Below are 25520 nucleotides of genomic sequence, written 5' to 3'. Positions count from 1 at the left end.
CAAACCCAACATTTAACATTGGTTAAACATGTTAATGCTAAAGTTAATATTAAGGACACTTCAATACAAAAAAAAAAAGGTTGGCTAAAGCTGGTTTTTCATGTCTATTTTCTAAAATACTCATGTTGTGCTCATTACAACACAACTGCTATAAAGGGCTATAGCAGTATTTGCACTGTCAGGCATTTATAAAAATAAAAAGACAGCTGGACAAGGACAGGATGCACAAACTATTGAGTGTGTGTGTGTGTGTGTGTGGTTATCTTGTAGCATTATTTTGTCACTTGGAACTGATTTTAGACACAGTGGGTGGCTAATCTCACTGTGCACTATGTGCCCTGCTTCTTTCAGAAGGACAAACAATCAGTCATAAGGTCAGAAAACTGTTGGTACACTGGTTATAGGAGCACATCAACTTTAACTTAGCAGAGGGAATATGACACCAGACATCCAGTCATGCTATCTACAGCACATTTTCAGAATGTAAAGGCTTGTCCTGCTTTGTTCAACGTGTGCAAGAAAATATACTAAAAACACCAAAAATGAAAGTAGTCACTATGCAGAGTGACTGATTTCATAATCATTTATATTAATGGATGATACTTATTGCTGGATTGCTGTATAAATATCACTGTTGTTGCACGTTGGTGTTAATCTTACCCATGTTATGTACCAACAGGTGGTTAATCCAACAGAACATCATAAAGTATTAGAATGTTAGATTTTGTATTAAGTATCTGCAAAGTCCCCTCCAGTAGTGTTTTTCAAAATGTGATGGAGCAAAAGTGAAGTAATGCCCTGTAATTTACATATAAAGTGCAAGTACTTGTGTATTTGACAACAGTTTAAGTAAATGAGACAAACAAAACCCAGGGAAGCATGTTAATCCTTTAAACCCACATTTAATGTTAACGATTAAGATTATTTTAAAATATGGTTTAGTAGCAGAGAACAAATGGGGTATACAGAGCAGCACTATGGTGTGTTAAGTAAAAAGAATTCTTTCTGCCGTACGCTGGTTTAGTTTCCAGCTGGCAAGTTATGCAACGAGTTGAGGGTTCCATCTAGTGGAAGTGAAGTGATGACCAACATTTTTACAAATGTTTGATGAATCAGAATCTGTGGCACTCTTGGTCTCTTGAAAACAATAATCATTGAGGAAGATATCTTTAATGTCATAACACCAACCCCCTTTTTAAAAATGACAAGAAGTGAAATGCACAACTACCAGCTGTGGCACAGCAGACGTGTTTCAGGAATCTAAAGTCATTTAGTGGGGACGTAAAGGCAGAGCCTCAGGAATATTATTTGATACACTGAATAATATACCAGAGGGAAAATAGAAACTTGTGTGGTCATTTGTCCAGTAGTTCTAAAGATAATAGGAAACAATCTGGTTGTTTTAGCTCATCAAGAATTCTCTTAAACATTCTCGAGAAGTGCCATGAACAGCTGAAAGGAGTCCAGCTTTCAATTTTAATACATTTCGTCTGATTTAAGGCTGTATCTGTGGTTGTAAAGTTGTTTTAACGGGAGGGTATAAGACATCATCCAGCAATATGAAGTATGTGTTTTATCATAAGCATCTCTGGGTGAAATGATCCTTTTGTGGCTTGGTGGATCAGTGGGTAGAGTATCAGGCTGGGATGCAGAAGTCTCCAGGATCAAATCTCAGCCCATGCCCCAGATGTGCCCTGGAGGAAGACACTCAGTCTAGCTCCTTAGCTGCCACCTGTATGTGAAAATGATTATTTACTCAATGATTTTTTTAAGCAGAATTTATGGTTCACAAAGCAATGAAATAACCATCCATAAATATAAAGAGACATATTTGTAACCATAGTATCTGGGGGCGGCTGTAGCTCAGTTGGTAAAGGCAGTCATCCCTGGTTCGATCCCCAGTGCCGGCTATATGTCGAAGTGTCTCTGGGCAAGACACTGAACCTCCAAGAGCTCTTTCCCATCCCCAGCTGTGCAGTGCCGGTCCAAGCCCAGTAGAAATTGGGGAGGGTTGCGTCAGGAAGGGAATCCGGTGTAAAAACTGCCAAATCAACATGCGGACAATGATCCTGTGTGGTGACCCTGAATTCACAGGATAAGCCGAAAGGACAAAAATATATATGTAAACAACCATAGTATCGAAGAAGAACTGGCAACTGTAGAGAAATGCAAGGCTCAAATACTGGCTTAAAAAAGACTTTACAAGTAGAAATAAACACTTCAAATTTATTGAAGTTGGAGTACTAAGCACATGCTCTTAAAATTTACTCAATAAATGCAGTTATTTTTTTGTCCTTTCAGCTTGTCCCGTGAGTTCAGGGTCACCATAGTGGATCATTGTCTGGGTATGGGTGTATGGGTTAGGAGAAATATTTTAAAATAGGGAAATCAGAGAGAAGTTTAAAAGCATTATTGTATGTTTACACCCTAAACTAAAGCCATGGGAAGCAAGTTGAAAATTGGTAAAGTTGCACTTTATGTCAGGTGAAGATAAGTCCATTACGATCATCCTTAGTTGATCATATTTTAAGTCTCCATCTGCTTCTGAACATTATATAAAGCTGTAAACACGTTAACACATTATTACCTTCTGAAATGCAGTGGAGTAATCTCAAAATGAAAATAAGTTGAAATGCCTCAGAATTTCACTTATAGTTGGATACAAAAGTTAGCAAAACATTTTTTCATCAAATTACTATTTAATCCACGTTCATGCTAGTTTTTTTTATTTAGAAATTATTTCTTTATGTATTTAGTTTTTTTTTTTATCAGGCTGGCTGTTATTGCATTTAAGCAGCAAGACTAATACCTCTTTGGATCTTTTTGGCTGAAAATACAAATGTAAAGACTCGATGGTGTTAAAAGCATCCCTGCTAAAATAGAGCGATTTAAAGAGAAATGTCAAAGAAATGCATCTACAATCCATGAGAGCGGGTTATGTTTGAAGCAAAAGTGACAAGCTGTGATGCTGAAGGAGATCAGCTCTGGTTGGCTGCTCTTGGGAAGTCAGGAGGCGGCGTTCCGTCTTTCTAAGTTTGAGCTTGGAGACAAAAAAACGTTTTTATTTTGAGCTCTCGTTTTGTTTGCATGTATCTCCACGTGAGGAGTCTTACGTAAAAAATATTTCGACCAATCCGCTGCCACTCACAAAAGCGGAAGTTGTGAACCATTGGTGTTTTCAGACGGTCCAGCTTTTCTTCTAGGTTTCTAAACAGAACAAACATTACGCATTTCCAATCAAATTGTATTTATCGTTGACTTTGCAATATGAAACACAACTCGAACGTTCCGGCTTTTCTCACCAAGTTGTGGACGTTGGTGGAGGATGGAGACACCAACGAATTTATTTGCTGGAGTCAGGTAACGCTAAATCGTATTGAGCGTAGCGTTAGCATTCCCGTTATTAAAGCTAGGTTAGCGTAAAGCAGACAGCTAACGCTAAGCTAGCTGACGTCTAGGTACTTAGCCTCAAAGTTAATGTAGCCAATGTAGTATTTCGTAACATTACACAAGCAGCGATTACCAGTTCATAAACCATCTATAATGAACACAATTTGGTTGTTTCAGCCTAGAGTAAGATTAGCAAGCATCGACTGAAGCTAAATATAAATGATTAGTTAGCCAGTAGTTTTCCTTCATTGTCTACCTGCTGGTTAGCTAACGTTAGCATCACTAAGCTAAATCCAGTCTCTGCATCATGCTAGCATCATTGACTTTTCAAGAAGAGGTGTAAAGTTACATGGTGATCCTAAATTAAATATTTACATTAAACAAGTGTATGTTTCTCTAAAGTAGAATAAAACTTTCACGAATTTGAAACGATGTTTTAATATTTCTTTAGCGTCTCCTTGAGAATCAGGATCTTGTTTTTGGTCTACCTAAAAACAGTAACAGCAGAGCTATATATCAGCATATATCATTTAAACATAACGTTGAATAATTAAATTACATTTGAAAATGGGGTTGATAATAATTGTAAGTAATTGTAAAACGTCAAGGACCCACTCACAATAACTGGTGCAAAAAAGGTTGCTAAGTAAAGTAGCTTCTGCATATTCAAAAGCTGTGAATCAGATGCCAGCATTAACCTTTTTTGTTATATGTTAGCCATGAAGTTAATTGGCACACTAAAATGCAGCCAGTACCCCTCTACAGTGCTGTGCTTACTGTCATGGTGGTGTTGATTGTTTTCAGGAGGGCAACAGCTTCTTGGTGCTGGATGAGCAGCGCTTTGCCAAGGAGATTCTCCCCAAGTTTTTCAAGCACAACAACATGGCCAGTTTCATCAGGCAGCTCAATATGTGTAAGTTTCCATTTAGCCATTTTAGTTTACACAAATCCGGGCAAGCCCAATTTACCTGTAGTCAGTGCTTTTAGAATGAGTCATAGTTTCTGGGTCATTGGATTCTGGCATTGTTGGTTTAGCCTGCAGTGAATTCAGTAGGTAGATGTCAGAAATCTACAGTATACTCTCAGAAGTTACAGTGAATGGACAATGAGCAGGTACCTACTGCCCTACTACAGATCCTTCCCCACAGAAAAAAAGGGACACAACTACCAACTGTTTTCACTATAGATTATGTTCTTTTTGCCATCCCATAGTCTAAGGTAAGGTCGTTATGTAGGTTTTTTTATTCAGCCAAATGAGTTTAGTTTACTATCCAACAGGACAAATAAAGGCACCACATCCATCGTCAGAATCTGGTATCAGCGAGTGTGTTTCAGAAACAGTTTTTATTTGAGTGACAGTTGGATAAATTCCAAGAAAAATGCTGTGGTAACCTTGGCAACCCCAAACAACAGTGTAAACATTGCATCAGCCATTGTCTAGAGTTACACTGGAGACAGACTCAGCTGGTCCGGTGCTGAATCTCACTCAGTGTTTAAACTGACTGTGTTCAACTGTTTTTTGCAGTACATGCATATGAACAACCATGCATTTGATTCCACTTTGAAGTAGGCAATGTGAATAAAATGCTCTCTAAAATGCTCTCTCTAATGCATGGTCTGGAACTTATTTATATATTTTTTTTTTATAAAAAAAGACTAAGTGTGAAGACTACAAAAATCTGTTTACATCCTAGATTAGATTGTCACTTTCATAGATCCTTACTTATTAATAGAAGTGTGCGAAATGCAAATGCATTTTTTTCCCATTGTAGTAATGTAAAGGTTGTCGTACATTTTTAAGACTTTTAATCTTGTGGCAACCTGCAGATTTCTGTATTAGTGTTGGCATGTCCTGGGTGCACGTGTTGGTTTCTTATAAAGTGTTTTATTCTTGTGTGTTCATGTGTGGCTGCTTGCAGATGGATTTCGTAAAGTGATGCACATTGACACAGGAATTGTAAAACAGGAGCGAGATGGCCCAGTAGAGTTTCAGCACCCCTACTTCAAACATGGCCAGGATGACCTACTGGAAAATATCAAGAGGAAGGTAAAGTCATCTGTCATGTTTTCTGCAGAATTCATGCTGTACGTAAATGTGCTAAATTTAATTTAATGTGTGTCAAGATAATATTCAATGCTTATAATAGAAATTGTCAGTGGAATGTTTTGCCCCAAAACACAACATTGAGGGTGCAGAACTCCTTATAATCAAGATTCCTTCTGAGTTTTATTGTCTATTATCAGCTACTGTAAACTGGAGGTTACATTGTAATTTCTATTTTTCAGGTATCTAATGCTCGTCCAGAGGATAATAAGCTTAGACAGGAAGATCTGACCAAGGTCTTGGCAACTGTTCAGAGTGTTCACAGCAAACAGGAGAACATCGATGCCAGGCTTGCAACACTCAAGAGGTGAGTAAACTGTGTAGAGCTCTGTGTAGGTTTCCCCACGATACCAAATATACTCTTTGTGTGTGTAAAACATACCCCACAACCCAGGTCCGCATGTTTGTTGGGTTTTCACTACGTATCTGTTTGATCTTGACTAAGATGCTATGTATATATAAATGAGCTCTATATAAATAAAGTTTAGTTTAATTGAATTGAAATACAACAAACAAAAGAGCTCTTTCTGCTGTCTAAATTCACCATCATGTTTTCTATATTGCATGTGTGGAACTTCAATTCCATTCATTTTAACGTTATTTATATAGCACCAATTCACAACAAAGTCATCTCAAAGCACTTTATATAACGAAGTCCAGAATATAGAAGTATGTGTAGGCAAGGCAACAAATTCCCCTTCAGCAAACACTAGGCAACAGCGGAGAGGAAAAAAATTCCTTTTAACCTTAGAAACCTCCAGCAGAACCAGGCTCAGGGTGGACGGCCATCTGCCTTGACCGGTTGGGGTGAGTGGAAAGTGGAGAGAGAAAAGAAAAGAGCAACAACAAAACATCAGGCAGGTTGGTAGGACCAGTAGCTGCACGCTGGAAACGCGCAGCTCTAAAGCCGGACACACCCACGGAAAGGGAAAGAGAAGGAGACAGAGAGGGAGAAGCACAACCACGAGAGAGAGAAGACATACAGCTAATAGCATGCGGCCGTGACAAATAAATGTATAGTGAGAAAAGAGAGGAGAGGAGCATATTATACTTGGTAGGGGGGGTCACCCCAACCCCCTAACAGTCTAAACCCATAACATCTTATTTAGGATCTAGTTCAGGTGCACTGAGCAGCTTTTACTATAAGCTTTATCAAAAAGGAAAGTTTTAAGCCTAGACCTCAAAGTAGAGAGGCTTCCCGAATCTGAACTGGTTCCACAGTAGAGGAGCTTGATAGCTAAAGGCTCTGCTTCCCATTCTACTTCTGGAAACTCTGGGAATCACAAGTAGGCCTGCATTCTGGGATCAAAGTGGTCTAATTGCAAGATACAGTACTATAAGGTCTTTTAAATATGATGGATCTTGACCATTAAGAGCTTTGTATGTAAGGAGGAGGATTTTTAATTATATTCTAGATTTTATAGGGAGCCAATGTAGAGAAGCAAGTGAAGGTGAAATATGATCTCTCTTGCCCATTCTAGTCAGCACTCTTGCTGCAGCATTTTGGATTAATTGAAGGCTTTTTAGAGACTTATTTTGACACCCCAGAAGTAGGGAATTACAGTAGTGCAACCTAGAAGTAACAAATGCATGGACTAGTTTTTCGGCATCACTTTGAGACAGGATGCTCCTAAATTTTGGCAAACTTCCGTAGGTGGAAGGAGGCTTTTCTAGAGATTTGTTTTATATGTGAGGTAAAGGACAAATCCTGGTCAAAGATAACTCCAAGGTTCCTCACAGCACCACTGGAGGCCAAAGTTATGGCATCTAAAGTAACTATATTGTTAGACAGTATATTTATTATATTTTTAGGCCCAAATAGAATAATTTCAGCTTTGTTTGAATTTAGAAGTAGGAGGTTATGGGACATCCAGGCCTTTATGTCTTTTAGATGTGTTGGAAGTAACTAATTGGTTAGTATCTTCTGGTTTCACGGATAAATATAGCTGGGTATCATCTGCATAGCAATGGAAGTTTATAGAATGTTTCCTAATAATTTTGCCTAGAGGTGACATCTACAGATTGAAAAGTATTGGTCCTAACACAGAGCCCTGTGTTATGTATGTATATGACTCAAACCTAGCTGAACCTATAACTATATTCTATATTATGTTCTTGTAAACCTGTCCTGTCCTGAGGACAGAGTATTAAAAAGTCCACCACCTATGTACCACCAATGCTACAATTTCAACATTTACCACAGAATGGTACAACACATTGTCGATAAACAATAAATGGGAGACGAGCAACAGAGCCTTGTCTTATAGGGAATTTTGTTGGTACTGCCGTATTTTTCCTCTGCTGTAAATTAAACTGCTTTTGTTGTTCAGGGAAAATGAATCTCTGTGGAGGGAGATCTCAGATCTCAGGCAAAAACATGTCCACCAACAACAGCTCATCAAAAAGGTGAGCACTGCACTGCTGCATCCCCACCGTGTGAAGGGAGGCTGCCTCACACTGCCAAACAATGTGATTTGCACTCCATTGACATAGATGATAGAGCCTAATATGAAACAACAGATCCAGATTTTATCCAGATTTTTTCTGATAAAGAAAATTAGAGCTTTGTGTGGAATACCTCTACTACGGCAGAAACCAGTAATAGGGCCAATAAGTCAATGCGGCTCCACCTTTACCAGAAGTTGGCTCATGGTTGTACATATTGGAAACATCCACAGTAAAACAGTAGTTTGATTTATTGCCCATGTAAACAAGTGTATACAAGTTTATGGCATGTGGAATTAATTACAACTGGAAGGAAAAATGTCTAATGTAACCAGTTTCAACACTATTTGTGTTTTATTTATTCTTTTGCAGCTGGTACATTTCATCCTTACACTGGTGCAAAACAATCACATCCTGAATTTAAAACGCAAAAGGTGAGCTCACGCATTGTTCCTCCTTTATATGGTGTTACCATGACAATACTGGCCCTTTTAAACTCTACATCCCATCACACACTGAAGCTGTAATCAGTAATATTTGGAATTTTCACACACTTACATTAATAATCATATAAATTGCCATTGTCATGTCTTTGTTTTGAACCACTACACATTAAATTAACAAAATTATTTTGTATATAATTTTTGATTTGTTTTTTATTCAGGCCAATTCTAATGAATGGCAATGGAAAGAAGCCCAAATACATTCATGAGATATATGATGACAAGGTGTGTGTGGAACAGGTTGGTAAACAGCAGCACATGACACATCGTACCATAGGAAGAATTGTCTCAAATGTATATTATTAGTTATTTCTAAAGCTTGCAATGGTTCTTTTTTTCTAGATGTTAAGAAATGCTTATAACTCCAGAATCTGTGTGTGCCCTGTTTAGTCATCTGTCAATAGTTTGAATGGCATGAAGAACTCTGAGATGTCAGATGATGTTATCATCTGTGACTTGACTGGGAATGACTCTGAGATGACAGCTGAGTTCACAGAAGGGTCACCCAAAGCCCCAGAGCAAGGGTAAGACTGTCCCATTTTAATTTATTATTATATTCACTTCAGATTGCCAATAAAAATGGTAAACTGGTAATAGCTGCAAATTGAAAGTGTTGCCACTTTGTCTGCATGGCACAGCAAAATGTAGTTCACCAGATCATTTCACCAGGAAGCAAAATAACCATAAGCATCTTATTTTGGCTAAATTGCTTAGCTGGGTTTAACATTGGGTAGTCTGAATAACCAGTACTTTAGAGCAAGTCATCAACTGGCTGGGTGAAGCCTAGGTTTTTAAATTTGGCTGTGAGAGCTTGGAGTATCTGATTCTACTTGGTAAACTGTAAAGGTTATGGGATAACTGAAATGAAATAAAACAACATAACATTTGTACATATATTTTAAAGTGTGATGCACATATAACTACACTTATATGTTTAGTCCATACATATTGGAGCAATGAACAGTTTTTTGGCTTCTGTACTGTATCACATTGAATTTAACATTAAACACTCAATGCTGAAATTCTCAACTTTACTCACATTTTAATTGAAAGGGTTTTGACAAAAGTCTGACATTACCTATTCAGGAATTACAGGCATTTTCATGCCTCCAAAATAATGGATCAAATAGCAGATAAGCAGTTGCATGGCCAGGTGTAGTGTAGTTTCCACTTTACTTCACGGTTTATCAAGCAGATCGGTCTGAAGTTGGTTCTGAGTGGTACATTTTCATTTAGTAGCTTTGATTTACTGGAATTCTCCAAATGAGGGCTAAAGAGGTGTCTATGCAAGTGAAGGAGGCATTTTTTAGCCTTTATTAGCAACCTACCAGAGACAATGGGACAATTTGAAGCATTCTTAAAAAGAAGGAATTAACTGGCAGCTCAGCAACAGTAAAAACCCGGGAAGACCATGGAAGTAAACTGAAGTGGATGAATGCAGCATTCTGTCCATGGTGAAGAAGAACTTTTTACAACATCTAGCCAATTCAAAAAGATTTTGAAGAGGTAGGCATGTCATTGCTTACATTCAAGTCCACATTCAAGAGACGGCTTTATGAATGAAATACAGAGGCTTCACACCATAGCGAAAAACTACTGGTAATAACCAAAAACAGAAAGGCCTGATTAGACTTTGCAAGAAAACAAAACAAAAAAAGGCTTCCGGGTTTGGCAAAAAGATTCTCTGGACAGATTTAAAAAAAAAAAAAAAAGACTTTGCCAGAAAACACCTTTTAAAAAACGTGCCCACTTCTGAAATGAGATTATTTGGACTGATGAAATATGAACTTGTACAAGAATCGGCATGCATATAATAAATGTATGAAATGCTGTTTACTGATGACACGACTGGTGATAAAAGTAGCAGGATGATGAATTGCATAGGGCCATACTCTCTGCTTAGATTTAGCCAAATGTTCCACAACCGATAAGCCAATGCTTCACATTGGCGATGGATTAAGACCCAAAACATACAACAAAAGGTTTCCAATATCCCGTTTCTTTGTCAAGGCAAATATTCTTCACTGGCTACGTCAGTCACCTGATCTCAACCCAACTGTAGACCAGACTGAAGGCAAAAGATGGAGCTTATAGTTAGCTTATAGTTAATAAAGTTGAATTTAATTTAATTAAAAAGCACCCTCAAACAAGCAGCAACTGAAGGAAGCTGCAGTGATGGCCTGCTGTGATTCCCTCAAAACAGGCAATTTAGCATTTGACAATGGTCCAGACATCAGGTAGTCATTGACTGCAAAAGACTTTCATCCAAGTATTACAGGCAACCCTTTAGAAACTCTACTGGTTTATCACCCTTACAGTATCTCACTCCATGCTGTCAAAATGTCTTTCTCCCCCAGGGACGTAGAAATTGTGGAAGTAGAGCTAGCCAGCTGTGCGGAGCTCCCAGCTGAGACTGAGGACGACGCCTCTGTGTGCGCAGACGAGCTCAAACAGACAGAGGCTCTTGTGACTGCAGCAGCAGATGACAGCCAGAAGAGCAGCATTTGGAACAGCAATACACCACACAGCAGTGCCCTGCAGCTGAATAAGCCCTCTGGTCTGAGTCTGGAGGACCCTGTCAAAATGATGGACTCTATAATGAACGAGAACGGAGCAATATCACAAAACATCAACCTATTGGGCAAGTGAGTGCCAACCTGCTTGTCAGCGTGTGCCTTCAGGGGTCCCCACGGGGGAAAATGTTCCGCACATTGATTTGGCATGTGTTTTTACACCACATGCCCTTCCTGCCGCAACCCTCCCATTTTTTTTGTCCAGGCTCGGGACCGGCACCAAGGTTGCCCTTGGTCGCTGGGTGGGGCCACCTGGTGAGGTGGGATTCGAACGTGCTGCCTTCTGCATCCTAACCACTCATCCAGAGTGCCAACCTGCTAATTGTTTTAATTTAAAAAAAAAAAAAGCCTTAATAAAGTTCCACAGCAAAACATTAATTTTCAAAGGCCAGTTTGACATTGATTTGATCAGATTTATTTGGCTATTTGTTAGAAGTTTCTTAAATTCAGTCTATTATCCAAAGCGAGCTCTTGGATAAAAACAGGTGACTGGAATTAACCTTGAAACAAGCTAGGAAAAAGCTGGCAGCATGCCAGCAGTTATTAAACAGAAATAGTTTCACACATGCTCTCGGTGTAATATTAGCCACAACTTTAACCTCAAAAACATTTAGAAATAATATTAAAAAATCCTGAACAATAAGACTAAAATACCCCTGGTACAAAGTAGGGTTGATACTTTGTTGATGCTAAAATATTTGTTCATAGCAACAATAGTTGACTATTAATGGAGCATTTTTTTGTACGTGTGTTTGTCTTGTCAGGATGGAGCTGATGGACTATCTGGACAGTATCGACTGCAGTCTGGAGGATTTCCAGGCCATGCTTTATGGAAAACAATTTGCCATGGATTTTGATGCCCTAGAGGTAAACTTCTATCACTTACACACTTTTTTTTGAAAAGCTTTGACCTGGGGCCATATTCACCCCCAGGTTTGGGTAGTGAACTTGGCACAGAGCGAATGATTTTAATACTTTCTAATGCTCTATTTGGTACCAAATGTCAAAACCCAAGCAGGGCTGGACAATGCGGTCACTTCACTTGCATATGTGACTGATAAGTAAGCCTGAAAATGTAAACCTTTATGGGTGTTTGAGTTGAAATGTGGAACCCTTGCTCAGCATTTTATTAACACCCAAAGAAAGTGTTCACTGTGTCTGTGTGGCTGAGGGCAGAGCTCAGCTCGTTCACACAGACCTGACAGCAGGCAGGACAAGACGGGCTGCACACTTGTGATGTGACTGGATAATGTGAGCTGATAATGTCTAAGCTTGTTACTGCATGTGCAATAAAAGCTCCAGGACTAAAAAGCCAATAAGGGAAGTAGTATTTTAGTAGTTAGTATCAGTCAGCATTTTCACGTCGTGTCCACCCTGTATTTTCAGGAGAGTGTGTCCTCTAAAGACAACAGTACACAGCTAAACAAAGGAAGCACAGAGGAAGACAACACAGGTAGGTGACGGATATTCATGCTCCTGCCTCAACTTAATCTGGTCTGTACAAAAGCCATTCTGCCACCCGAACTGACACCCCCTCATTTTATTTAATGTTTAGACAGTTTGGACAGTTTTCTTATTGCACTGTTATTATAAATTCACTGACGGAATTAGATGATGATTAAAATATAAGGTAAATTAGAAAAAAATTACCTTTTTAAATGGTTACAGCATGACCAAATAAGGATTCTTGATCTCAAAGTGGTTTAATTTGTTTTTTTGATTTTGAATTACAGATTTAGTAGTAAGAAGTAGGAGTTTTCTGCATTCTGACCACTTGGTGTTTTGATGATGGCGGTAAAGAGCACAATCTGAAATGCCTCAGCATTTTCTCAACTTAAATAAGATGTGACAGTGAGGAACACAGCATACTGTTTGCTTCACATCAGTTTTCATCCTTGTTTTTAAATTCAGTGGTTCAGCTTTTTCCTTTACATTGATCTGTGCTTCTGTCTACTGTGGAGAATATTTGGTTGCTGCTGTTTTATAGACAACACCAAATCATGTTTAGAGTCAAACTGATGACATTTATATAGACTCTTTTTTTTTTTTTCTTCCTGCACATGTTCAGATAAACAGTTAATCCAGTACACCACCTGCCCCCTGCTGGCTTTGCTCGATGGCTGCACCCCTCCTCCAGAGCTGGATTTGGGCACCGGCAACACAAGCAGCACCAGCACTTCCATCACTACCATCCAGCCTTTCTCCAACCCCAGCGCTTCTGTAGAGTCTGAGCTGCCCTCAGAATTGTTGGACACCAGCTTAGAGCCACAGCAGCCAACCCGCAGCTCCCTGATCCGCCTTGAGCCCCTGACAGAGGCAGAGGCCAGCGAGGAAACCCTCTTCTATCTGTGTGAACTGAGTCCTGCTGGCCCAGAGGCTGACTCCACCCAGCTGGACAGAGTGTGAGCAGGAAGGCAACTGGCAGGACAGGGAAGCCACTCACACTGATGTTGTTTTACTTCCACATAATGCAGAAATTGACTTGTTAATATTCCATCACCTTTGGCCTGCTGTGGGTGTTTAAAGAGAGCACCAGACTGGTTGAATAGCAGTTGTTTATAATATGTAGACAGTTTTACATTTAAGACTTTCCATTGTTACAGGAATAAGCCACATTGTAATCAAAGCAAAGATCATTTATTAAATTATAGCAATAGGAATAGCTATTAGTTAATGTAGAAGAAAAATTAATCTTTTGAGTAATGGCTCAGATCAAACCAGAACAAACTCACTATACTGTACAAACAGTATCTCGGTATCTTTCCAAAAAAGATCATAGACCTTTCATAGAAGATTCATAAACCTCTTTAAAAAGTTTTCTCATAAGTTCAGATCAGTCCTCTTAACCATCAGGTGGTCTATGGTTACATCTGCAGTAATTGGCAACACTGCAGTTTAACATCTATAACAATAACATTCTGATGTATTACAATAAGAATAAACAACAAAACCCATGAGAACCTTTAATGTTCCAAATGTGTGATCCAGCACATTGTGCAACACTTCCAAATCACATGCACACATTTACAGTACTGTGTGTCGGAAACCTGTGGTAAAGCAAATAAAGTTTCTTTCATCGTGTGTACCACTGACATGCAATTACAAATTCAGTCAAGCAGAAAAAAAGTTAGACCTCAAAATAAATGTCATTGCCATTTGTTTTTTTTGATAGCACTTTGTTTCTATGACTTAAATCGATTCTTGTGCAATGCAAAGGTCTCAAATGTAAAAACGATATTGGAAACCCATTGTGGCCAGTGCAAGCACAGAACATCAGTGACTGGATTCCTATAAAAGCTTCATCTCCTCACGATCACATCTAAAGACTGAATATGACTCATCTGCTCTGCACTATCAGTTACGTTACATCACATCTGGTCTTACAACATCAGTGGGAAGGTGGTCTCACCTGACCTGCATCACTAGGTGGAAACTTTGTATATACTTGAAATGTATTTATTCTGATTTTAGTTTCTCTCTCTTTTGCTACGTGTTTTGTCCACAAAGCTGAGACTCTTCATAAAGCAACATTCCTTTAGATGTTTTTGTTCAGTCAGGCCTTACTTGAATTTCTTAATTCTACAAAAGCAACATTCTCGAGAACTGGGAGAAATATCTGTACCTTCCCCTGCTTTAAACAAGCAACAGGCAATCAAAGGTCAGTTTAACTGGAGTCTGGTGTAGCCTTGTTAAGCCATCGCACAGTATTCAGTTTTGTCACTAGGTTTGCTCGTGTTTGGATACTGTCCAACCCCAAAACACGTACTGGACTAATATAATTGTATACACGAAGGTTGTCGGCACCTGTCGGGTTCATTCCTGACCTTAAAAACAATAGTTCATGACTGCAGACACATCACCACAATGGACTAATGAGTCTGTCCGAGATTAAAGAGGGATGTTGGACCCACTGACAGGTTTGCTTTTTTGTTTAAATCACCTTTACCAATATACTGAAGTAAGTACAGTAAGAACATTTACGTTTAAAGATTTACAGATATTTGTTCTTTAAATCACAAACCTCCTACTAGCTCCCTGTTTCATAAGTCCTCTAACAGTTTGGACACAACAGAGAACTGAAAGGTCACAGTAACAGAACAGAATATCTTTGTTTACTCCTGATCTCACAGTGGATGACCTATAAATGATCACCTCAGAACGTTCGTGTTGTGATAAAGGGAAGTTCTTCTCCCGTCTTTCTTCAGTCATTATTAAAGTGCCTGCATCCTGTCAATATTTCTTTTCCATTTTGGACTTGTTCGTTCACTTTGTTCTCATCTACTGTTACATGAATTTGCTGTGACCTGCCTGTATTCTCTAAGCCTTCTGTCGTTGCAACCCTCGCTGTTACAATAAAGCAAATGCTACTGTGTTCATTTAAAGTGTTGCTCCTTCTTAACACACACACACATTTAAACAATTTCTATCCTTTGTATTTCCTGTGTGCACATTCAAACTTACTTTGAAATGGCAAACAGAGTTAAAAGAAAAAGGCTTATTTTTCTACCCTCCTCAACCTCTTTGGAGACCCTCTGAACAGCATTTGTATCCTTTCAAATGTAATTTTATTCTTTTTCATGGCATAATTGCCTAAAGTCTACAAGACTGCTTTGTTGTCTGCTATGTTGTCAAATCTATCCACAGCTTTTCAGTGATATTTATGTCTAGGAGAAGATTGGGAACTTCATGGCAAAACATCCACCTTTATAAATTGTTTTTAAACCATTTCTGAGGTGACTTTGCTGTATGCTTTGGATTATTGTCTTGTTGAACGATGTTCTGCCTCTTCATGTTTTAGCTTTTATTTTTAACTTTCCTTTAAAATGTTCTGATATTGGGCTGAATTTTTTCTACTTTCTACTTTATGCAGAGCTCCACATCCTCTCAAAATATAAATGAGTCGCATTTTATATGTGTCTCTGCGTTTTACTCCATCATGCTTCCATTGTTACCACACTTGTGTTTTTGTTACAGAAATGTACTCAGACCGTGATTGTTGGGGTGTTTGGCAGGTGAGATTCTTTCAAGAGGAGCTAAGTGATAATTACGAGCCTGCTGTAAATGTCTTTAAAATGTATTGTAGATTTAAGTGCATGAGAATTTTTCAGCAAAGTGAACTTTACATTTATTTAACTAGTTTCCATGTTCACAAGACAAATCGACATATTAACGTTTCATGAAATTTCGCGTTTATGAATCTTTTTACAGTATCTTTTAGTTAATTTGATGTATCCTTCCTCAAGGTACCTCAAATTCTTATTTTGGGCCCTTTTTTTTTTACATTTTACTGTTTATTTTGTTTCTATCATGTGTACACACATATTTCAGTTGTGACGATTACATTAAGATATTAAGAGGTGGTAGAAGTACACAAACTCAATACTCAAGTAAAACCCCAATCACAATTGCTTAAAGAAATGCTCTACTAAAATCACCTCATATTATTACCTTAAGTTGAAGTACTGTTTACTCTACTAAGAAAACAGTGTCAACAGTATTGAATTTGGTGTGAAAAGGTAAAGGACTATAGAGAAGTAAATGGTGTAACTTTGCCTCAATTCTTACTCACTGAAACCTGGAATTGGCCGCAGCCTCCATGCAAGTGGTATAGACAGTGGATATGATATATGAATGACTGGGTGGATGGATTCATGTACTGTGAGGTCGTTAATTCACAATAATACATCAGTATTTATTAGTTGATTATATTTTTATTAAGAATGCCATCGGACATCAGTTGTTATTTAAATGTAGTGGAGAAAGTTACTGAAGTCAAATGTTCTAAATTGTGCAAAAGTAACATAAAATGGAAACACTCCAGTAAAATTACTTCAGAATTTTACTTACATCACTTGAATAAATTTAGCTTAACTTAAATGGTTAATGATCTGCACTCATATAGCGCTTTTCTACCTTTTGGCCCTCAAAGTGCTTGACAATGCTTCTTATTCACCCATTCACACTGACAATTAGACACGAACACCGATGGGGGGGCTGCTATGCTGCAACACTCACCGGGAGCAACTAAGTTGGGGTTCAGTGTCTTGCTTAAGGACATTTTGATATGTCGTCCTCCAGAACAGGGTAAGTGGTCACAGATAATGGACTGATAATGGATTGTTGGACAGGCTCACCATAATAAATGATTTATTTACTGTATGACTGTATTACCATGAGTATACACAAACCTATACATCCAGTCCTACTGCCACAAATACTGACCAAATCTGGATTAAACATAAATGCATCAACACTATTTCTTCCTGTTTGTTTGATTAAATAACTTCAGTGAGCAACTGTTTCAGAAAATGGGCGAAAACTCTTTTTAAAATGAAAGTATACACTTGTGTTTATGTTTTATGGTGACGCAGTCGCCCTGTGGAGGGCAGCACATGTTAAGCTGAAGCTCGAAATAGACGAAGAAGAAGAAGACGGAGGAGGAGAAGAAGAAGAAGAAGAAGAAGAAGAAGAGTTGCGTATCATCCATCTTGTGGTGGAGTATCAGCTTTCAGAGGAAACGGTAGAGCAGTGAAAAACAAACAACCATCATGGGAGCCGTCCTGGGATTGTGCTCCATGGCGAGCTGGGTAAGTGATACACATCTGCGTATAAACTGGTAATGTTCGTGTTTATTTTATTTTTATCTGTTTTAGCTGCTTCGTCTCCAGAGTAGCTGTTATGACTGCGCAATAACACCAAACGCCAGGCCGGGTGTTAACGTTAAGCTGATGTTAGTTAGCCGTTTTACTAACATTCATATTAAATACAAATTTGAACAAATAATTTGATAAAAAATCATTGTCTTACGAGAAGAAACGCTGTAGGACTATATGACACCTTCCTTTGTATGGAAAACACGTAACTTCACAAACATGTCGAACTGGCCTGTTTTGGTTCTGTGTTGACTCCGTGTACGGTTCAGCTGAAGGTGCAGCAGTTGGAAGTTTTAGTGCTTTCGTCTTTGTGAATATTGTAAACACGCGGCTGTTTACGATATAAACAGAGCAGCGGGTTTATGAGGTTAACTAGCTATTGCAACACAGCCGTCATGTAAACAGTGTCAGGTATCAGCTGCAGTCACAGCACGTCAACGTACAGCTTAGGTCTCGCTTTCCTTTCCCTTGAAGCATCAGCATCGAACGTAAGTCTTCGTGACTGACTGCTGGGCTGTTTTGCTCCGTCCGTCACCTCATGATTACCAGTGTTTTGTGTGTGCAGATCCCTTGCCTGTGCGGAAGCGCCCCTTGTCTGCTGTGTCGATGCTGCCCCAGTGGAAACAACTCCACAGTGACTCGCCTCATCTATGCCTTCTTCCTCCTGCTGGGAGTGGGGATGGCCTGTATTATGTTGATGCCTGGCATGGAGGGGCAGCTGAAGAAGGTATGCAAAACTTCTCACATTTAACAGCAAGCTGACAGAAGTAACACAGCAAATAACAATATATGAACCCCACAATCTGCATTTTTTGATGTTGTTATAAAGTCCAAGAAAACCTTCTCTCTCCCCCTTTTTTTTTTTTTTTTGGACTTAATGGACATTACTATAGAGATAATGATATACAGTTAATTTTCACAAGCTTCCCGGTCAGATTTGAAATGGTTTGAAACGATTTGAAAGTCCCTGCTGAGTCAGTGCAGTTATTCGCTACAACTGTTAGATCACCTCAGTGCACCTTTTTATTCTGAGGCTCTTTGTAATCATGTTTGGCTAATGAGGTTGAACTGTGTGCTGGATTCTAGGATATATAATACTCTGCCAAAGCTTCAGACTAGAAACCCAAATATTCTGTAAGAATAATAACTGATTTCTAAACATAATGTACAATATTAGGTGAACTGTATAGTCTTTATGGTTTATGATTATTTTTGTTTACAGTATATTCTGGGACTGAGATGATTTAACAATTTGCTAGTAATGTATTACAGTTTGTGTGCTACTGCAGATTCCAGGTTTTTGTGAAGGAGGGATGGGCTCTTCTATTCCTGGCGTGGAGGGTCACGTGAACTGCGATGTGCTGGTTGGCTACAAGGCTGTGTATCGCGTTTGCTTTGGGATGGCCATGTTCTTCCTGCTCTTCTCTCTGCTCATGATCAAAGTGAAGAGCAGCCAGGATCCCCGAGCTGCACTGCACAACGGGTGAGTCAACAGTCATCCGTCTTTCCCCATCTCTCCGTCTGCTGGGAAGTACACTCACCCTTTAGTGCACTAGTGGAATTATCATTGATTTCTATAATGCAGATTGCATTATTGTGAAATTTTTGATGTTGTTATAGAGTCCAAAAAACCTTCTCTCTCTCTCTTTTTTTTTTTTTGGACTTAATGGACATTTCTATAGAGATAATGATATAACATTAATTTTCACAAGCTTCCCAGTCAGATTTGAAACGATTTGAAAGTCCCTGCTGAGTCAGTGCAATTATTCGCTACAACTGTTAGATCACCTCAGTGCACCTTTAGTATTCTATAATGCAGATTGCATTATAGAAATCCATGATTGTAATTAATAAAAATCATTTGATTAGAATTGGAGTGGAGTAAAAAGTACAGCTATTGCCGATAATGTTGTGGAGTAGAAGTAAAAATAGCCATATTAAATCTACATTACTCTACAATTCTCATTACGTCCCATTACTGCAGGGAGCTGATACTTCTTTGTCTCCCCTTCAGGTTTTGGTTCTTCAAGTTTGCTGCAGCTGTTGCCATCACTATTGGATCCTTTTTCATCGCAGAAGGTCCCTTCACAACTGGTAAGTATTTGGTTTTTTTGTGTTTTATGTTTTCTGACTGTCAAATCAAATGAAACATCACTGGCGGCATTTTGAGATACATAGTCTTTGCTGGACTTAAAGTTTTTCTGACCACATAACCAGTGTAGATAGATTTGTCCAACTGAATTGATTAAGGCAGCATTAGGAAGATAATTAAAGGTGTCTCTCTCTCTGTCTCTCTCTCAGTGTGGTTCTATGTCGGCATGGCTGGAGCCTTCTGCTTTATCCTCATTCAGCTGGTTTTACTTATTGACTTTGCTCATTCCTGGAATGAGTCTTGGGTGGAGAAGATGGAGGAGGGCAACTCTCGCTGCTGGTATGCAGGTATGGTGAAAGCAGAGTGGATGAAAACATGACAAGAGTACTGTTATTCATAGCATGTCAGCCCTCCGGCAGAGAACAGAGAGTGAAGAATACTGAAAATCTGAACTTAAAATCTGTTTTAAAATCCACCTTTACTCTTATGTTCAGTGTACTTCCCACGATTAACACTGATGGACTTTATATCTATCAGTAAGTCTAAATCTGTCTTGTTCATCTTCTGTCCTGTTGTGTGTTCACAGCTCTGCTGTCAGTTACCACAGTGAACTACTTGTTGTCTCTGGTGTCTCTGGTCATGTTCTATGTATATTACACCCACTCCGATGGCTGCACTGAGAACAAAGTCTTCATCAGCATCAACATGCTGCTCTGCATTGCTGCCTCCGTTATGTCCATCTTGCCTCAGATTCAGGTTCGGAACAATTCTCTTACATTAATATTTGAGCAGGAACATCTACACTATAATGAAAGACAAGACACTTGCATTTTAACATGGGGGACTCTGGGTGACATACATCTAGGACGTGTGGTTTAAGTAAATGTGACTCGATATATTTCATAGGATGGACGTTTCTCTGTTCCAGGAGAGTAATCAGACATTTCAGACACGCACAGGATTCCTTAGTTTATCTAGATATTATCCAGAGAAACTGCTTGTGAGGATGCAAATGTCTGAGTCAGTTGGCCCAGACATTATGCAGATTTTATCCAGCCAGCTCCCCACGACAAAGTACCTATAAATGCCAATCGGGTAATTATCCAGAGAATTCACCACAAGTGGGTGGTAAATGGTGTTTATATCCTGTGAGTGCCGAAAGCAAAAAAATATAAACGCCCAACCTGATTCTCCAGATATTCTTAAAAACTAAGCATTATAAGAAGTGTCTGTAAGGTTAGGATTTACATAGTCATCATAATCATAGTTAAAAAGATAATTTAGAAAACCATTTTCAAACTGATGGAACACTGATGGAAACATAGATCAGACAGTAACACCATGTAGAGTAGGTCATGGAGAGTTACGAAAGGATTTCTGTCAGTGGACTCAACGATTCCTGTCGCTGGTAATAAATATGGGTCCAAAACACACATATTATGCACTTCGGTTTGACTGTACCACCCAGTATGACCCCAATAATAAATTCGTAGTAGATCACATCACCTTTCTGACAGTTTAAACCTAAAAACCAAATATTATAACTTTTCATGTAGAATTCATAGTAGAGCTGCTGTATTGGATTGCATTAGATTGTACAGGTGTAACTTATAAAGTGGCCAGTGTGTGTAAGCAAAGTGTTTTAGGTTGTCCTGGTTGTTCTTATACTGTTTTCTTCGTGAAGGAGTCCCAGCCCAGGTCTGGCCTTCTGCAGTCCTCTTTGGTTACCCTGTACACTATGTACTTGACCTGGTCTGCCATGACTAACGAGCCGGGTAAGACTTTTATTCAGTATATATTTCAAGCCTTTCTATTTTTTTTTTATACTCAGCCACAGATGGAAAACTAGTTATTCAGAATTTGAATGAGCTCCCAGTGGTTCGGTTAGAAATCGTTTCAGGCATCGTGGCCAGTGGATGACAGAGGTTTTGCGCGCACGCACTAAAATATTAGGCATTTTATTTCTTGTACAGTGCACATGACTCATTGCTGTAAAGTGTAAAAATTGAAGGTGACACGTTTATATAACCTCTGTATTCTGAGAAGCTAATTGATGCAAATACTAAGGAGCCGTAATTCACGAATATTGTGTTTTACAGCTTAAAAGTTTGACATGACATTGAAGAGAGTAAAGGCAGATTTAAATAATGAATAATAACAGGGAGGTGTGTTGCTTCAGCCTTTTCATTGCATATAAATTAAATCAAGCCTGCGCTGTGAAAGTAAAGAGACATTTTTAACAGCAAAATAAAAACATCTTACTTAGACGTATTTCCTGATGGACATGTATTTGCAGATTTATCATTGTTTCAGACAGTGAATAGATGATGCACCAACACATGCAGAGATACCTGCAGATAGCGCCTGTGTTTTTGATGGTTGTTTATAGTAAAGCAGTCTGCTTCATAGTAAAGTTTTACCAGTCGCAAGATTTTTCAGCCGTCTGGTCAAAAATGTAATACCTCAGACTTTGTGGATGGTGTTTGGGAACTTTTTAAGTTTTAGTGGCGTTGACACTGATCATGTTTTGGAGACCTGCTGCTTTGGTCCTCAATTCTCACATCAAGGCAAAATCATGAGTCTGTTTAAGTTCACTAGTTATTTTATTGGTTATATTTAAAATAATTTTAATCTAGTACAGTGTGCTTTGCTGATGGCAAGGAATTTTTTCACCACTCAATAATATTAAATGGTATTAGATTTTTAAAAATGCGTGGCCTTGGTTCTGATTGGCGTGGTGGCCTATTATTATAATACAGCCTAATTATTTTAATAAAAATAATTTAGTCTAAGAGGCATCACTACATTATGATTTTTAATTTAGATTTTTACCACATGTATAATTTTGTGTGCAGGTCTGTTACATAAGCCTTTGCCTTTTTCCTTGCTGTGATACTATGAATAAACCACCTTTGCATTGCCGAGACTTTCTCTTTTGTCTGGAGAGCTGTAGCTGGGAAAATCAGCTTTCTCCAGTAACCAGATGCCGTTACGTTATGTAAATTGAAAGAAGATATTCCTGTCAGAATTTAACAATTAGCTGGTAGGTAGGGCTTAAAACCAACAAGGTGTCTGATATTTTTCTTGTGTCTCAGACAGGAAATGTAACCCAAGCCTTCTGGGGATTATTGGGCTGAACACCACCACCCCTGCAGGTCAGGACCATGCAGTTCAGTGGTGGGATGCCCAGGGGATTGTGGGATTGATCCTCTTCCTCATGTGTGTCCTCTATTCCAGGTGATGAAATTAAGTTATTAACTTGTGAAGAAAGTCAAACATGAGTTTGTAGTGAAACTACACACCTGCAGGCTGATGGCTGCTGCTTAAAATGACTCGTTCTCTTTTCCAGTATTCGTAACTCATCCAATGCCCAGGTGAACAAACTGACTCTGACAAGTGACGAGTCGGCTCTGATCGAGGATGGGCCTCAGACCGAAAACTTTGACGAGGGCAACGGACTCAACAGGGCTGTGGACAACGAGAAGGACGGCGTCACCTACTCCTACTCTTTCTTCCACTTCATGCTGTTTCTGGCATCACTCTACATCATGATGACGCTCACCAACTGGTACAGGTAGGCTTTGCACTGCACAGCAGCTGCAGGGAGGTTAAGTCACAGTCATGTGACGTCATTCAGTCAAAGGAAAACTTTAACTTATCAAACAGAAGATAACCATATATAATCCATATTTTAGTTTTGTGGCAGTAAATGAGTGTGTGCTCATAAAAATGAAGGAACTTCGTGGCTCAATGATGTGTTGTAATATTTTTTGGACAATAATGGAGCTGTGTGGCATGAAAAAAGGGATTTCTTAGGGATATGTAAATGCTGGGTCTAGGGGGGCCTGGTGGATCAGTGGTATTGCGTCGGGATGCAAAAGGCCGCGGGTTCAAATCCCACCCTATCACGTGTGGCCCCACCCAGCCACTAAGGGCAACGTTGGTGCCAGTCCCAAAGCCCGGATAAAATGGGAGGGCATCCGGTGTTTAAAAAAAAATAAAATAAAATCACGGCAAATCAATGTGCATAACACGTTCACGTGTGATGACCCTTGAAGGGATGTAAATACTGGATCTAGATTATTACAGCTATAACACCAAAATTTGTGACATATTCGCTCTGCTTTGACTTGCAAATTTCTCTAAACTCTAAAGTTTGACCCATGAAATTTCAAGGTTCTGTGACGTCAAGCCAGGTTGAGCTGACTGAGCTCCCATTTGTCGTAGTGTGTCTGTTGGAGCGTGGTTCAGGGATCAATGTGTAGAAAAGCCTTAAGTAGCTAAAGATGTGAAAGTGGCCCAGATCTCTTTGAAAAAACTGAAATGATGATTCATGGCTCCTGTAAAAAGAATTAGCTCTGAGTCACTTAAGGTCCAAAAATATTTTTATTTAGTCCACATGAACATAGCTTGCTTCCACTATGTGATGACTATGCCATTTAAGACTTTGGATACACTTTTGTACCAATGTTCAAGTAGTCTAGAAGGTGGACTTGACCGTAGAGATGGCATATGAGCAAAACAGGACACCTTTCCCACTTTACTTTATTGGTTTCAAATTTAATACTCAGCTTTAATCATGCTTTATATTTGCAAAAAGCATTTATGGCTATATATCTGTTCTCTGTGCAGCCCTGATGCCAATTACGAGGCCATGACCAGCAAGTGGCCCTCAGTTTGGGTAAAGATCTCCTCCAGCTGGATCTGCATTGCCCTCTACGTGTGGACTCTGATGGCTCCGCTGGTCCTGGTCAACAGAGACTTTGACTGAAACTGCCCCCCTTTGCTCATACACACCTTCATGCTTTGATTCACTCCTATTTTTGTTTCAGCAAAGTTAGTAAAATACATAGCTAACCCTGCTTCAGTTGGCACTGGAGCTGCACTCAGACTGGTTAGATTGATTCAGGACTGGAGAATCAGCAAGAATGTCCAGATGTGTCCTGTCCCAGCTCTGTCTGCAGCCCAGTGTCGTCTGATGTAACGTCATTGTGAAGCCTCAGCAGCCTGTAGTGATTTCCCATGCTGTTTTTATGCCATTGTATATATATCCTGTGTTTTCTTCTCAAAAAAAACAGAGCTGCATGCTTTTCCTTGAACACTTGATGTGACATTACCAGTAGCTGTATGTGAAGCTTTTACCAGGATGGTGACTGCAAACAGTATTAAATATTAAAACTGTTAGATGTTTAAAAGGAAAAATAAGGGGAGGGGAGAGACCTGTGCCCAGATAGATTTGATTCGTCTTGTCAGTTGGACTCCAGCTGTGGTACTGAGAGACTTAGCTCTCAGTCACTCGCACCTTCACCGGGCATGAGTGCTGTGTCACCTTGTGTGCGTGTGTGTGGTATATAGTTGTCAGCTAACTTCTACCAGCTGTGTGTTCTCTTTGCTCATTCCTCAGCACATACACAACATTAGGCGCATTCCTGCTGTTGCCGCTTCTGACTTCCATTGAAATTTGACTTTAAATGTCAAAATTGAATTAATTGAAAACTCGTACTGTAGATAAATTATTTGTTTGTGTTTAGCATTAGCATGTAGAGATGTTGTGGAGATGTGTTTGATTTTCCCCACCACTGTGTTCACCCTAACCATTTTTTTTTTTTCTCGACATGTTAAAGTTTATTGTAAATCGTTTAATAAAACGAAGGAAAACTGAGTGGTGTTCAGTGTCACGCCTCTGTGGCTCACTTACAGAAATAGGTGTAGCTGATTAGAAATAATAAACTGTTTGAGCTGTTCTGTTTTCAGCTGCCA

General features: G+C 39.1%; 2 protein-coding genes and 1 long non-coding RNA gene across 4 annotated transcripts; 2 read left to right on the top strand and 1 right to left on the bottom strand.

Moving 5' to 3' along the window:
* Nucleotides 1–938: 938 nt before the first annotated feature.
* Nucleotides 939–4308, bottom strand: LOC137103015 (uncharacterized). Its single transcript, XR_010911332.1, has 3 exons — nt 4168–4308; nt 1839–2082; nt 939–1732 (listed from the first exon to the last, which is right to left on the bottom strand). It is a non-coding gene; the product is annotated as an uncharacterized lncRNA (long non-coding RNA).
* Nucleotides 3147–15391, top strand: hsf2 (heat shock transcription factor 2). Of its 2 annotated transcripts, none has more exons than XM_067482993.1 (12): nt 3147–3360; nt 4195–4303; nt 5310–5437; nt 5677–5801; nt 7825–7900; nt 8312–8373; nt 8604–8667; nt 8833–8966; nt 10800–11087; nt 11780–11882; nt 12402–12468; nt 13084–15391. In XM_067482993.1, exons 1-12 carry the CDS (start codon nt 3268–3270, stop codon nt 13419–13421), a joined length of 1587 nt encoding a protein of 528 aa, XP_067339094.1. In that variant the 5' UTR covers nt 3147–3267; the 3' UTR covers nt 13422–15391. The 2 variants fall into 2 exon arrangements, with proteins under 2 accessions (XP_067339094.1, XP_067339093.1); XM_067482992.1 differs by having other exon boundaries at nt 8604–8682.
* A 2051-nt stretch (nt 15392–17442) lies between these two features.
* Nucleotides 17443–25422, top strand: serinc1 (serine incorporator 1). The gene is made up of 10 exons (XM_067482994.1): nt 17443–17602; nt 18234–18395; nt 18958–19151; nt 19683–19762; nt 19970–20107; nt 20347–20516; nt 21445–21535; nt 22856–22997; nt 23110–23334; nt 24393–25422. Exons 1-10 carry the CDS (start codon nt 17564–17566, stop codon nt 24529–24531), a joined length of 1380 nt encoding a protein of 459 aa, XP_067339095.1. The 5' UTR covers nt 17443–17563; the 3' UTR covers nt 24532–25422.
* Nucleotides 25423–25520: the final 98 nt, after the last annotated feature.

The sequence above is a fragment of the Channa argus genome, chromosome 17, assembly GCF_033026475.1.
Source record: "Channa argus isolate prfri chromosome 17, Channa argus male v1.0, whole genome shotgun sequence".
In the NCBI taxonomy this organism is placed as follows: domain Eukaryota; kingdom Metazoa; phylum Chordata; class Actinopteri; order Anabantiformes; family Channidae; genus Channa; species Channa argus.
The sequence above is the reverse complement of the archived record's forward strand: the minus strand, read 5'-3'. Positions and strand labels throughout refer to the sequence as shown.

Coding starts and splice junctions, on each gene's coding strand:
- hsf2 (XM_067482992.1), top strand. CDS start 3,268: ATGAAACACAACTCGAACGTTCCGGCTTTTCTCACCAAGTTGTGGACG. Junction 4,304..5,309: donor CATCAGGCAGCTCAATATGT/GTAAGTTTCCAT, acceptor GGCTGCTTGCAG/ATGGATTTCGTAAAGTGATG. Junction 5,438..5,676: donor TGGAAAATATCAAGAGGAAG/GTAAAGTCATCT, acceptor TCTATTTTTCAG/GTATCTAATGCTCGTCCAGA.
- serinc1 (XM_067482994.1), top strand. CDS start 17,564: ATGGGAGCCGTCCTGGGATTGTGCTCCATGGCGAGCTGG. Junction 19,152..19,682: donor CGAGCTGCACTGCACAACGG/GTGAGTCAACAG, acceptor TCTCCCCTTCAG/GTTTTGGTTCTTCAAGTTTG. Junction 20,517..21,444: donor CCATCTTGCCTCAGATTCAG/GTTCGGAACAAT, acceptor TTCTTCGTGAAG/GAGTCCCAGCCCAGGTCTGG.